The sequence below is a fragment of the Eublepharis macularius genome, chromosome 11 (assembly GCF_028583425.1).
Source record: "Eublepharis macularius isolate TG4126 chromosome 11, MPM_Emac_v1.0, whole genome shotgun sequence".
Taxonomy (NCBI): Eukaryota; Metazoa; Chordata; class Lepidosauria; order Squamata; family Eublepharidae; genus Eublepharis; species Eublepharis macularius.
The window spans coordinates 2,733,803-2,747,960 of NC_072800.1; the positions used below are offsets into that span (position 1 = coordinate 2,733,803).

Consider the following 14,158-nt stretch of genomic DNA (forward strand, 5'->3'; position numbering starts at 1 on the left):
CTGGTCTCAGACTTCTGGAGCCCTTTAGCCAGTCTCAGGAGACTGCTGAAAATCTGCAGATGTCACAGAGTGTTGTTGTTAACCGCTGCTTTCCTAAAAGTGATACTTATTGTGCACCGGTGGTGGTAGTGTGTCTGCATGTGAATTCATGTAGAGAAATGAATTGTAAATACTAAGCTATGTGTAGATGCCCCTGAGAACCTGCAGTTGGGCACACACTTGATTATGTTGGCCTCCACATTAACGGTCTGCTTGGCCTTACACTCTTTGTGCTGCCCAGTGGGCATGAAAGTTAATTAATTATATAGACCCTGTATTGTTTTGTACATTCGTATAGATTCTGTGCTAGTGGTAATTAGGGGCCATTAAAATGTTTGTGGGGCAGATAAGCTCTTGGTATCATTAAGAATGCAATTCCCCCCCCCCCCCCAGTTTCATTCACTAAATTTCTAAAAATGTTGCCATTTAGCTTTGTCACTGAACCTCATTTTAAAAGTGGTTTTTAATGCCTTAATTAATATATGCAAAGTTAACTAGGTTCGATCAGACATCCCTTCTAATTATATTCATTAGTTGCTACTCAAGGACAGGTTTTAATTAATTTATCCAATGTAAATCAATACTCACTGTGCACCCATTAAAATTTGCCAAAAGTATGTACTGTTTGAACAATTTAATTATTGCAACTGTAACAGAGCAGTTCCTTTTGGCTGCGTCGCCTCGTTGGCTGATCTCTCGTTCTCTGCCCTTGTAGTGAGCAGGAGGGGATTCTTCAAGCAGAAATCTGACACAGAGTTGAAACAAAGCATACGCAATTAAACATGGCATGTTAAATTATATGGAAACTATCTGGTAGGAGCATATGTACGCAGTAGTGTAGTCTGCAGTCCCTATCCCTTTACCAGTGCATCTTTCAGAACCAATTTCTTACGCTACAGTCCTCCAGTATTGCTGTTAGAGAAGCAAGTTAATGAGGAAGGCAAAAAATGCCTTCTTCCAACTAAGTCTAGCCTGAAAGATGGCTCCCTACCTTGACATGGCTGACCCAGCCCCACCTTGAGTCATGCCACAGTAACATCAAGACTAGACTACTATAATGCAGTCTGCCTTGAAATCAACTCAGCTCTAGTTGGTGCAGAATGCTGCAGGTTGATTATTATCAGGGATCTCTGGTGTAGTTGAAAAAATGTTCGGAGGATACCTGACAGTTTTTCAGACACGTGGGGGAAATGCCTGAGGTCGGTCTGTCTGTCTGTCTGTGTAACAAGAAGTAGGTGGCTACCATGTAAACAATCCTGCTCTCTTCATCTTTGAGTTTAGTGTGCTTTGTGCCAGTTTAACATAAACTTGGTTTTAAAAAGGCTCAATAAACTCTTTAACTGTGAACAAAAAGGAAGCGGCTGTAATTTTCCTTAGATTGTTTAAGTGTGTCTAGATTTATATTTTATTGACGGCCTCTATTTGGGCTACAGACTTTAAGCAGTGCAAGAAAAATGTTGCAAACTTGGGAATAGTTTATTGCTGTGTAATGTAAAATTGCCTGTTAATTGGCTGGGTGCAGTGGCTTGGCAGGGCACAGTGCTGTAGATTTAAGCACAAGCATGCGGAAGCCGCAGCAGTTCTGCCTGAGGCAGAAGGTGCAAATGGCAGTGCCTCGAGTCCTCCACTGCCTAGTGAGGTCTGCGCCTCCAAAGTGGCGACCTTCGTTCAGCTTCAACAATGCAGCAACCAAAGTCCCTCTCCTAACAAGTTCTTTCTGGGGGTGAGGCCGTCAGTTCCCTCGGCCCTGGGTAAACTGTAATGATAGTATTGCTGGCGCCAGGGCCCTTGCATCTCGGCCAGAAGGGAGGCCGGTTGACTTTCCGGGCTCCCTGGCCTTGCTTGGCCTCTCACCGCCATGGAGGGCTGCTGTTCTTTTCTGTCCTGTGCATCCTTCCTCGTCAGAGTAGCAGGAATTTGCTTGCGTGGAGAGTTTGGTTCTGGTCTGAAGTTTGGGATCTTGGTTTCCTTCAGTAAATCTCACAGAGAGATCAGCAGGATAAAAGCGGGTGGCTGTTTTCTGATTGTCTTGAGAGCTTTTGCTGTTGGCTCTATCACCGTTTCTCTTAAGCCTCTGGACCAGGCAGGTGCTGGTCCCTCATTAAGGGATTTCCTTGGTCCCTGCCTTTTGCTTCCAGGTTCTGCATCCCTTGTGGTATGAGTTTAGAAAGCCTGGCGCTCCTAGCAGTCAAGTACCAAACGGGTTTAAAGACGTGAGATCCCAGTTGCTTCTGCTTGGAGGTTTTGCTCAGGTTTGACATCCAAACTTGGAGTGCGCATTTTTTTAACATTGTCCCCCAATTATACACTTGCTGGATTTCCTCCTGCTTTGCTGCGATCTTTCCCAAACCTGGTTTGATAGAATCTTTTTGAAAAAACCACATTCAGAGCCACCTTTGCACACACTTTTGAAGGTTCTTGCCATTTGCTCAACACCTCCAGAGGGCTCCTATTTTGGCCGTTCGTTCTGAATCGGCAATTGCTAGATCGATACAGCATTCTAACATATTGTCACGATGGACGGGTTCCTCTAAATGACCAGCTTCAGTTTTCTAAGAAAGTAAGGAGCTAGTAGATTGTGGCAGTATTCTTATAACCAGGGCTTTTTTTCTGGGGAAAGAGGCGGTGGAACTCAGTGGGTTGCCCTCGGAGAAAATGGTCACATGGCTGGTGGCCCCGCCCCCTGATCTCCAGACAGAGGGGAGTTGAGATTGCCCTCCGCGCTGCTGGAGTGGCGTGGAGGGCAATCTCAACTTCCCTCTGTCTTGAGATCAGGGGGCGGGGCCACCAGCCATGTGACCATTTTCAAGAGGTTCCGGAACTCCGTCCCCCCATGTTCCCCCTGAAAAAAAGCCCTGCGTATAACATTGCTGAGCTATAGCAATCTAGCCTCTACTGATTTAAAAGAGAGGCTGAAAAAACCTCCAGGGAAGATGGAATGGCTGAGGGTGTGGGGAGGGGAGAGGGAGATGAGACAAGGGGAATAGGGGGGAAGTCCAGTAGCACCTTTAAGACTAACTAGCTTTATTGTTGCATAGGCTTTCGAGAACCACAGCTCTCTTCGTCAGAAATTGTTTAGTCTTAAAGATGCTACTAGACTCTACTATTTTGCAGAGAAGTTAGCCGTGTTAGTCTGTGGTAGCAAAATCAAAAAGAGTCCAGTAGCACCTTTAAGACTAACCAATTTTATTTTAGCATAAGCTTTCGAGAATCAAGTTCTCTTCGTCAGATGCCTGATACAGAGACTGGTCTCTGTATCAGGCATCTGACGAAGAGAACTTGATTCTTGAAAGCTTATGCTAAAATAAAATTGGTTAGTCTTAAAGGTGCTACTGGACTCTTTTTGATTTTACTATTTTGCATTTACTGTGGCTCTGTGGAGAACCGTGGCCAGGTGGGACACACCTCCTGCTGCCTGTCCCTATTTGCCTTTTGCACTTGCAAGCTTTTCCTGCTCCCCCACCACTTCCAGTGGCTCCATTCGTTTCTCTGAGCCATTCTGGAATTAATTTCCACTTGCCGCTCCGACCTAGTCCTTTGTTGTTGTGGTCTCATTCTACGAATATGCTGGTGAGAGGCCCTGGCCCCACTGAAGGAGACACACAGGACCGAAGGGTGGGCTAGTCTTGCCAAGTGTAAATATCTCAGAGTAAATGTGCCCAGCTTCTTGCAATGTTGGAATCCTGTTCTGATCGGCCTTTAAAATACTGTCGCCTCCGTTCGCTGAAGGGCAGTGCACACCTTTGGGGCCAGTTGCATGCCTTTCCAGTCTTACCCAGCTTCTTCTCTGCTTCTTAAGCAATACAGATGTGTGCCCAAGAGATGCCTCCTGTCCCTCCCCTCTCCCTTCCCCTTCCCTTGGGGAGGGCTGGACTCTTTTTGTTCAGGAAGGATGATCTGGGGTGTTGGTCTTGGAATAAAGCAGTCTCGTCTCCTTCCTGACAGCTACATGCTTCCAAGCTGCCACAGAGATGGTTGTCTTGGCAGTGGAGAGATTGGAACTGACCGTTGGAGTCTTTCTGCCAGTGGTAGTAGAGATCACTGAGCCCCCCCCCCCTTTTATCTTTATAAAGTAAAAAATAATCCTTTCTTTTCTTTCTTTCAGTGAACTTACTGGACTCGCGATCAGTCATGGGAGATCTTGGTTGGATTGCCTATCCGAAGAATGGGGTAAGATTCTTACTGTGCGCTTGATGGGCTGCTGTGTATATTAAAGTCTCCAGAACAATACAAAGCAAACATCGTTTTAGCAGGCTGTGACAAGGCGGGATGGGCTAGAACCCCTGAGTTTACTTGGACATGGGTTGTTTTGTTTTGTTTTTAGGAATGCATTTCTGTATAATTTTTGTTCCCAGTGAGGGGCACCTATCCTGGTCCCAACTTCTGAGTGCTGGGAATTCCCAGGGCTGCTGAGTGCTCATTCGGGACTCACTGGTCTTTGCAACGTTTGCTTCAGTGGAGACAAAGACGCTCCTAAAAGCAGCGAGAACCTTGCTCAGCTCCCACCCACAAGGCCAAAACCCAGGGCCGGTTATCTTCGGGTAGAACCTCCTGGCATTGTTTGAGCTTGTGCGGTTCTCCTGCTCCCTCCTCTAAGCCACCTGGAGGCCATCTGGAGGAAGTCAGCTCCTGTCCTTGGCTCCCTTGGGTGAACTGTCAGTGGATCACCCAAAAGGAAAAGCATACATTTATTTCTGCGCTTAAAATGTTTATACTTCATCTTTTTCCTGAAGGCCTGAAGCAGCTTACAAAAACAGTAGCAAGCATCCATGAAAGAGATGGTCCGTCAGCAGCACTACCCATGAGAAACCGTGCGCCGTGTATAGGCTGAAAGGTTCCTTTGGAGCTGCATAGCGTGCATGGAGAGGGGGGTTCTCACTGCGGAGGGGCCAGGGTCTCTTGAGCACGCAGCGTTTTGATCCCATGATTGTGAGTCAAGGGAAAAGTGTACCTACAAATGTTCTTCAATGTCTGCCAAGCAGAGGCATCAGGGAAACGTCTTAAATTGTTCCACAGTAGTGTGAATTAATGTTGTGGATGTCGATCTGTTCATTTTCTAATATGCTCTCTAACAATAACATCACATCTCTGATCTCTTAAATTTTTCATATATCATCAGGGAATCCATGCACCCATGGAACTAAAATAATGATAATTCACTGGTAGACGAGGGAACCTTTGTAAAAAGGGGTGCTTTGGTGCTTTTTCCCTTTAATCTCAGAGCTGCAGGATCTCTGGGATCACTTACTTTGGCACCATCCCCTTAGTATTTCCATGGTGCCCAAGCTTGGTGAACAGAAGCTAGGACATAGGCCCCGGGTGAGAAGAGAAAGAGGCAGAATACTGGTGGAAGTTCTGGGGAATTCCAATAGATTTAGTTTCTCCTCTGAAAAGCAAACCATTGGTGATGGGGGGGGGTGAAATCTGATGCAGAATCTGGTACAACAGGAGAGAAATCCATTTAGAATAGATTTATCACATATGCTTTGTTGAGCTTTTTGAAGGAAGAGTGAGATACACTAATGTTGCTTGTAATATTGCTACTAATGCTAGAATGGATTCCATGGACAGCCAAAAAGACAAATAAGTGGGTTCTAATGAAGCCTGAATTCTCTCCAGCAGCTAAAATGGTGAAACTGAAACTGTCATACTTTGGTCACATCATGACAAGACAAGAGGCATTGGAAAAGACAATAATGCTAGGAAAAGAGGAAGACCCAAAATAAGATGGCTTGACTCAATAAAGGAAGCGACGCACACCAGTTTGCAAGATCTGGGCAAGGCGGTTAATGATAGGACATTTTGGAGGTTGCTAATTCATACGGTTGTCATAAGTTAGAAGAGACTTGATGATGCGTAACACATAAAGACTGTTTAATTTTTAGATGCCCATTAAGTTGGAGGTGCTTTGCTTTCTTAAAATTAATATTGAGCCTAACATTAGCTTTTAGCTTGGCTAAAGCTTTTTCTTTAAATTGTGTTTAAGACCTAACTCAATATTTTCAAAGATTGCATTTAGTTAGAGTGTAGCTGTATCACTCTGGTTTGATCAACTGCTGATTGAATCAAAAGAACATCATACTTGGGGACAGTGGCTGAATCTGAACGGGTTCTGTGTTCATTCCCTGTTGTAATGGAAGGTCCCTTCAGGCACAATTGAATGTGGAGCAATAAGCATTCCTCAGACTGCATTAAGGATCTATCAGTTCCCATCAGGATTATCAAGAATGCTTCTAGTGACTTGATGGCACTTGATACAGATCCCGTGAGAGGGGCACTTTGAAAGTGTCAGCATCTCGCCCCCTTGCAGCCTTAGCCAAGCACAGACCTGTTATTTTGAGCTCCAGATATGAAGACACAATCTCTTGGGAAGTTTTGTGTAATCTACATTGAGATTAACTGTGCAGAAGCAGACTGGGTTTAACTAGCACTCTTTCCCATTCGTGCCAGTGGGATTGCACAGTGGATTTTGTCTACACTAGCTTAATAGGTATGCAGTGATTACCTCTTGAGCACTTACATATATGTGTGTGAGCGTTTCTGTCAATATTGGTTAGTCTGTTTCTCAGGAACGGTCAGAATTCTGCTGCTTTAGATGAGGGGCACAGTTTCAGATGTTTGTGATGGAGAGATTTACAACAAGCTTTACAGGCCTGAATAGATTAAAGATTAAATTGCAAAAAAGCTGATGTGTGGGGTGTTCCATATTCATAATTATCCTTTATAAATGTGTGTCTGAAACTGTGTGGAAGGAAATCCATTTTGTGCCAGTTTGGCATAACCTGGTATCACCGGCTGGCTTGAGGATAGAATGAGTCGGGTTGGAACGTATGCTGCATTGGATGACGATAGTGAACCTTCCACAGTTCAACCACAGGCACAACCCCCCAGTTAAGAGAGGAATCCGTGGTGCTAGTGTGCATCTTGAATTAGTTGCATATCACAACAGGGGGTGTCTAGAACCTGTGGGTTTGTGGAGAGGAAAGTAGAGAAAGGGGCTCCTGAGGAGCTGTTTCATGCGTTCTGGATCCTCCCCCCCCCCCATTTTTGGAACAAACTTTGTTTAGAAAGTTCATGCAATGTGGTACTAAGATGACCAGGACAGATGGTCTCTTTGTCTCATCTCTCTGGGGGAAGGGCATAATGTATGTATGCGCAAGCATTGACAGGTCTTCACACCAGATGCCTGTGCTAAGATAGCCACCCCGCTCAAGTCAGTTCTCTGGGAAAGGGCACTTTCCAGTACCAGTAGCCCAGTAGTGAAGTCGTCCGCCCTGGTGGAGCTCACGGATCAACCAGGTCTTGTGCAGTCAAGCACATCAAACCTGAGTTCCCCATTGGTTTGCTTGGATCTGACAACATTCCAGGTCCAGGGACTCCTTGCAGCCAGTCTCGAGAACTCCATTGTTGATGACAACAGCAGGTTGTTTGTGTCCAGATCTGTACCCGAAAGACCAAAGGTCACTGGAATTGAGCATATTTGCTCGTGGGACTTCAGAACCATCCAAGAAAAGGGCAAAAATGAAGTCAAAGCACTCCAGCAAACAAAAATCTGACTCCTACTGGGCTGTGGCACTTGATCTGGGTGCAGATGAGCTGGAGAGCACCAAGATCCCTTGTACTCCCATCGATTCATTCCAAGTCTCCATCGATCTCTTCCTCAGAGGAGGAAGGCAAATTGATTCATCATTTCTTAGAACCAATGCACCGGACCCACAGGTGGGTGCTTCATCGGGACTGTTGTTTGCATAAATGTGCTACCTCGCTGTATGCCTCTGCCAAGTGGGACCAACTGAGGGGAAGTCTACCTCCCAGAATTGGTTGGATCTGTCTTGGATCTGTTATAACTAGGGCCCATCAACATCCATCTCATTATATTCCATGCTCTTCGATGGCCTTTCAGTTATCGGGGTCAGAGATGGAGCCAAGCTCCCTGGACTGGAGCCTGAGCATTCCTTCTGACCTCTCTCCCGATAAGACGGTTGGCGATCGGGAGCCAGTTTCGCAAAAAAGAAAATGATATAGAAGATACAAGGAGACAAGTTATTAATGGATAGTAGGGACATTCAGAAAGTGCTTTATAAATATTAAATAAATATTATTCAAATTTATATAAAAGTCAAGATATTTCACTGGTGAAAATGAAGGACTATCTTAAAAAACAAAATTTACATGAGATTTCTGAAGAACAGTCTATGAATGGACCTATAACAACCAGGAAAGCAACTGAAGCTATTAAAAAAGATTAAATTGGGGAAGATGCCAGGACAGGATAGTTTGTCAGGTTTGAGTTACAAGTGTTTTGAAGACATTTACAGAATACAATGAACTCTATTTTATAGAGGTGTATGATGCCAGAATCTTGGAAAGAGGCCAATATAACTCTGTTATCCAAGGAAGGACAAGATTTCACTTCAACAAAAAGTTATAGACCAATTTCATTATTGAAAGATGATTATAAGATTTTTAACACAAAAATTTTGCAAGAATTTATTCATGAAGATTAATGTGGATTTTTTTAGCAAAAAGACAAAGGATAATGTTAGAATTGTACTGGACTTTTTGAAATATTTTGAAAAACACGAAAAGCATGCTGCTTTGGTTTTTTTTTAAAGATGGGAAGAAAGCATTTGACAATTTGAACTGGGGCTAAATGTTTAAGGTTTTAAAGAACATGAACTTTGGAGATAACTTTATAAAATGGGTGAAATAAGCAAAAATAATTGTCAACAGTGAATTAACAAGATTGTGTGAAATACAAAAAGGAACAAGACAAGGATGCCCTTTGTCTCCCCTCTTGTTTATTTTTGTTCTTGTAATTTTGAATAGCAATATAAGACAAGAAGAAAAGAATGGAGGTATAAGGATAAAAAAAGAGATTTATAAATTGAGAGCATTTGGGGATGACCTAGTTATAATTTTAGAGGGAGTTGATCTGATGATGCTTAAATTAAAAGAATTTGGGTTGTTAAAGGTAAAGGTGCAAGCACCGAGTCATTACTGTGCAAGCACCGAGTCATTACTGACCCACGGGGGGCGGGGGGGGGGACGTTGCATCCCAGCATTTTCTTGGCAGACTTTTTGTTACGGGGCGGTTTGCCATTGCCTTCCTCAGTCATCTACACTTTACCCCCAGGAAACTGGGTACTCATTTTACCGACCGCGGAAGGATGGAAGGCGGAATCAACCTTGAGCTGGTTACCTGAACCCAGCTTCTGCCAGGATCGAACTCAGGTCGTGAGCAGAGCTTGGGCTGCAGTACTGCACCTTACCACTTTGCACCATGGGTTGTTAGCAGGTTTTAAAATCAATAAATAAAAAACAAAGATTTTGTCAAAAACGTGAAAATACAAGTTGTCTTGATGGAAAAAGCAGGTTTTAAAGTAGAAAAGGTAAAATATTTGAGTATTATGCAGTCAAATATGAATTGTATGTCATTTCATAATAATTATAAGAGATGAACAGTGCAGTCCTATGGAGAGTTACTCGTGTCTAATCCCATTGACTTCAGTAGGCTTAGACTGGAGTAACTCTCCATAGGATTGCACTGGAAATCAAAAAAGACTTATTAAGATGGGAAAAACTATAATTGTCTTTGATTTGAGAATATTTTTAATCGAGACGAATGTTTTACCTAGAGTGTTATTTTTGTTTCGGACAGTACCAGTATTGACATCTAATATACCACTTAAACAATGGCAGGATATATCTAAATTTGTGTGGCAAGGGAAGAAACCACATGTTAAATATAAAATATTACAAGATGCAAAAGAAAGGGGATTTAGGCCTACCTGAGCTGAAAATATATTTTAGTGTTTGTTGTTTGGTATGGTTGAAGGTTGAGAAATACTGAGAAATAAAAGGTTATTGGAGGGCCTGTACAGATGGCATGCCTACTAGGGGTATAACAAAGATACAGTTTATGTGGTTTTTAAAAATCATTATATTAGGCATACCATGCTGATAGTTTGGAATAAATATAAATTTAGATTGTGCCCCAAAACTCCACTTTTGATTTCAGCTCAGGAAGCTCTTTTCAGCCTTTTTAAAACATAAGTGGCTAATGTATCAAGACATATTAAGACTTTTTACAAGGGGAATGTAAAATGAAATCGAGAGAATCATAGAATCAGAGTTGGAAGGGGCCATACAGACCATCTAGTCCAACCCCCTGCCCAGTGCAGGATCAGCCTAAAGCATCTCTGACAAGTATTCATCCAGCCTCTTCTTGAAAACTGCCAGTGAAGGGGAGCTCACCACCTCCCTAGGCAGCTGATTCCACCTTTGAACTTCTCTGACAGTGAAAAAGTTTTTCCTAAGATCCAGCCGGTACCTTTCTGCATGTAATTCAAGCCCATTGCTTCACGTCCTACCCTCTGCTGCCAACTGGAACAGCTCTTTGCCCTCCTCCAAGTGACAGCCTTTCAAATACTTAAAGAGAGCAATCATGTCCCCCCTCAACCTCCTCTTCTCCAAACTAAACATTCCCAAGGCCCTCAGCCTTTCCTCGTTGAAGATTTGAATATTCATAAATATACTTGTCAATGGTTTTCCTCTGTACAATTAACAGAACAATTCAAAGCTGATAAATTTGATCTGTGATGCTATTTGAAAGAGAACTGTGTACGCATGATGAACATGTTAATGCTAAGATGTATAAACTTTTGTTGAGATTGGAAACAAGAAGAGCAGGTGAAAGAATGTATGATAAAATGGGCAAAGAATTTTGGACATAATATATAATTTGAACAGTAGGAGAATATGTGGTTGAAGGGCTTTAAATTTATATTAATTTGGGGGTTGAAAGAAAATTTTTATAAAATGATGTGTAGATGGAATATATCACTGGAAAAGTTAGCAAAATGTATAAGAATGTTTCAGATAAATGTTGGAAATGTGAACAGCAAGAGAGGATATTTTACCATTTATGGTGGCCATGCAGCAAAGCTAAAGAACTTGAGATACAAATACACTCAATTATCCAGAAGATTTTAAGTTTAATATACAAATGAATCCAGAGGCATTCCTGCTTTTTGTACATTATAACAGCAGCAAGACTGTTATATGCTAAAAAATGGAAAGGTGCAATATTACCTACAAGAGAGGAAGGGCTGGAGATGATGATGGAATAGGCTGAGATGGCTAAACTTGCGTCTTTGATTAAGGAAAGGGGTCATTAGATAAATACATTGTTACCTGGAAACCCCTTACAGACTTTTTGTGGGAAACAGAGAGAAATAAAGGACAAAATCCTTTAACCCCTGTATTCTGCTAATCCAGCTAATATTGCCTTTCATATGACAGATGGCTTTGTGGAGTTGGCAGCCAATCTTTGTGAGAATCTGGCATTGATATCAGCCACCTCTAAGACAGCAGAGGGCCTTTATAAGACCAAGGAAGATAACTGAGCTTTCTTATTTACTCATTCCCCTCCGTTGACACTGATCACAGAGGAAATGCAATCCAGACACCAACAAGCATCTCAGTATACACCAACCGACAAGGGAAGTAAAAATCTTGATGTGACTGGGAGGAAAATTTATACTTCCCCAGCCTCAGTATCAAAATAGTGCACTATTTGGCCTATCAAATATTTCTGTGGAACAAAATGACTGCATATAATGAACAATTTCCTATAGATCAAAAAGCTCTGGACAGAGTCATCTGGGAGGAGGCGATCTGTCTCTCCAAATAGCAGATTAATGCAGGGTGGAATGTGGCCGACTCCTCCACAAGGGCTCTGCATAGTTATCATAAGGCATGCCTGGTTCTGTTCCACTGCACTGCTAGTTGAGATAAGAAACAAGGTGGAGGATATACTGTTTGAAGGTAAAACTCTATTCTTTCTAAAGGATGAATACTCGTCTCAAAAGAGGAAGAACTGTCAGACAGCCAGACCATATGGGATTTTATCTCAGTCACAACAATTGGGCTCCAGAACCATTGGCAGGCATCAGCAATACAGAGGGCATCAGTCTAGGTACCATCTTTACCAGCAGCATCCTCACCATGGCTTCCTTCCTTCAAGGAGGAGGAGGAAAACCTCACACAAGTCAGGACCGAGTGGCCAAGTCTCTACCCCCAAGAACCCACCTCAAAGTCAGAAGCAAGTGTTCTGACTAGGGGAGAGAAGGCCAGTGGTGTCTGGCACAGCCTCTTCCACTTTTTATTGGGATGGAGATCTATCACTTGGGTTCTGGAAATAGTTCAGCATAGCTATAAAATTGAGTCAGATCATTCTGCATGTCTGAATCTCCCTTGTAAAACTGAGCTAGCAAGTGAACTTCTAGCGCTCATCAATAAAGTGGCAATACAACAGATCCATGAATCTGAATCTGGATTAGGATTCTGTTCAAGGTTCTTTCTGGTTGATAAGAGGGATAGGGGGTTTCAGTCCATTCTAGACCATAGCCGTCTAAATAAATCCATCAAGGTGAGGAAGTTCAGAATGGTCACACTCCCTGTGGTCCTAAAACTCTTGCCCCCTAGGTCCTAGTTTGCAGTGCATGATTTAAAGGATGGATACATTTAAGGGCCATTGTAAGTGCCTCATAGAACAAAGAGAGGGCACAGCAGATAAAGGCGTTAGTTCATTCCTTGTCAGGCTGTAGATTCCAATCTTTGGATCTTCACTACTAGATGTAATGGCAGCAGCTGTGGCTGTGATGCCTTTGGCGAGACTGCACATGAAGCAGCTCCAGACTTGGATCCCTTCAGTTCATAACTCTGCTGTACACTTGGTGGTGATGGAGAGTGCCCTGAAGTCATAGCTGGACCACTTAGCAATCCGGGGAAGTCAACATGGTTTTGTCCCCAACAGATCTTGTCAGACTAACCTGGTTTCCTTCTTTGATCGAGTGATGAGGTTACTGGATCGTGGGAACTCTGTCGACGTGATTTACCTGGATTTAAGTAAAGCTTTTGATAAGGTTCCTCATGACATTCTAATGGGTAAACTGGAAGACTACGGACTGGACTATGGGTAAACTGGAAGACTGCGGATAGTTCAGTGGATAGGGAACTGGTTAGAGAACCGCACCCAAAGATCGGAGGTCAATGGCATTTCATCAGATTGGAGGGAGGTGTCCAGTGGGGTGCCACAGGGCTCGGTTTTGGGCCTGGTGCTTTTCAATATTTTTATCAATGATCTGGATGAAGGGGAAAATGGGCTACTCATTGAGTTTGCTGATGATACCAAATTGGGAGGAGTGGCAAACACCCAAGAAGATAAGAGTTAAAATTCAACAAGACCTGGAGAAATGGGCAGTTGTGAGCAGGATGCAATTCAACATAGACGAAGCGACAAAGGTGATCAGGGGTCCAGAGACTGAGCCCTACGAGGAGGGCCTTGGGAATGTTTAGTTTAGAGAAGAGGAGGTTGAGGGGGGACATGATTGCTCTCTTTAAATATTTGAAAGGCTGTCAATTGGAGGATGGGAAGGAGCTGTTCCAGTTGGCAGCAGAGGGTAGGACGCGAAGCAATGGGCTTAAATTACATGCACAAAGGTACCGGCTGGATATTAGGAAGAACTTTTTCACGGTCAGAGTAGTTCAAAAGTGGAATCAGCTGCCTAGGGAGGTGGTGAGCTCCCCCTCACTGGCAGTTTTCAAGAAGAGGCTGGATGAATATTTGTCAGGGATGCTTTAGGCTGATCCTGCACTGGGCAGGGGGTTGGACTAGAAGGTCTGTATGGCCCCTTCCGATTCTGTGATTGTATGGTGACCCCTGGTGGTGTTTTCATGGCAAGAGACTACCAGAGGTGGTTTGCCATTGCTTGCTTCTGCAACCCTGGTCTTTGTTGGAGATCTCCCATCCAATTGCTAACCAAGGCCAACCATGCTTAACTTCCGAGATTTGATGAGATTGGGTTTGCCTGGGTTATCCAGTTCAGGACGCTGTACACTGTCAAGACAGGAAGTGCTCCATCCTGAGAGCAGTAGTCGAATTGTTAGGATGGTGGCTTAGTGATACGAGTTGAATTTGGTTCTACTGAAAGTGTTGTGACAGTTACCACTGATGCTTTACTGGTGGGTTGTGGGGAGCATACTGTCCAAATACACACAGACAACTGAATGGCTGTGTTTTCCTTAAAGGGGAGCACAGCGTCAAAGGCCCTGT

The 14,158-nt window shown here is 43.4% G+C and overlaps 1 protein-coding gene across 2 annotated transcripts in view; it reads left to right on the forward strand.

The window, feature by feature from the left end:
* The first annotated feature begins 4,155 nt into the window (after positions 1-4,155).
* EPHA5 (EPH receptor A5) overlaps positions 4,156-14,158 on the forward strand; it is a 294,365-nt gene continuing 284,362 nt past the window's right edge. For both annotated transcript variants that reach the window (XM_054991243.1, XM_054991244.1), the window contains exon 1: positions 4,156-4,209. In XM_054991243.1, coding sequence (XP_054847218.1) covers positions 4,171-4,209 — 39 coding nt within the window. In that variant the 5' untranslated portion in view covers positions 4,156-4,170. The remainder of the gene's footprint in view (positions 4,210-14,158) is intronic.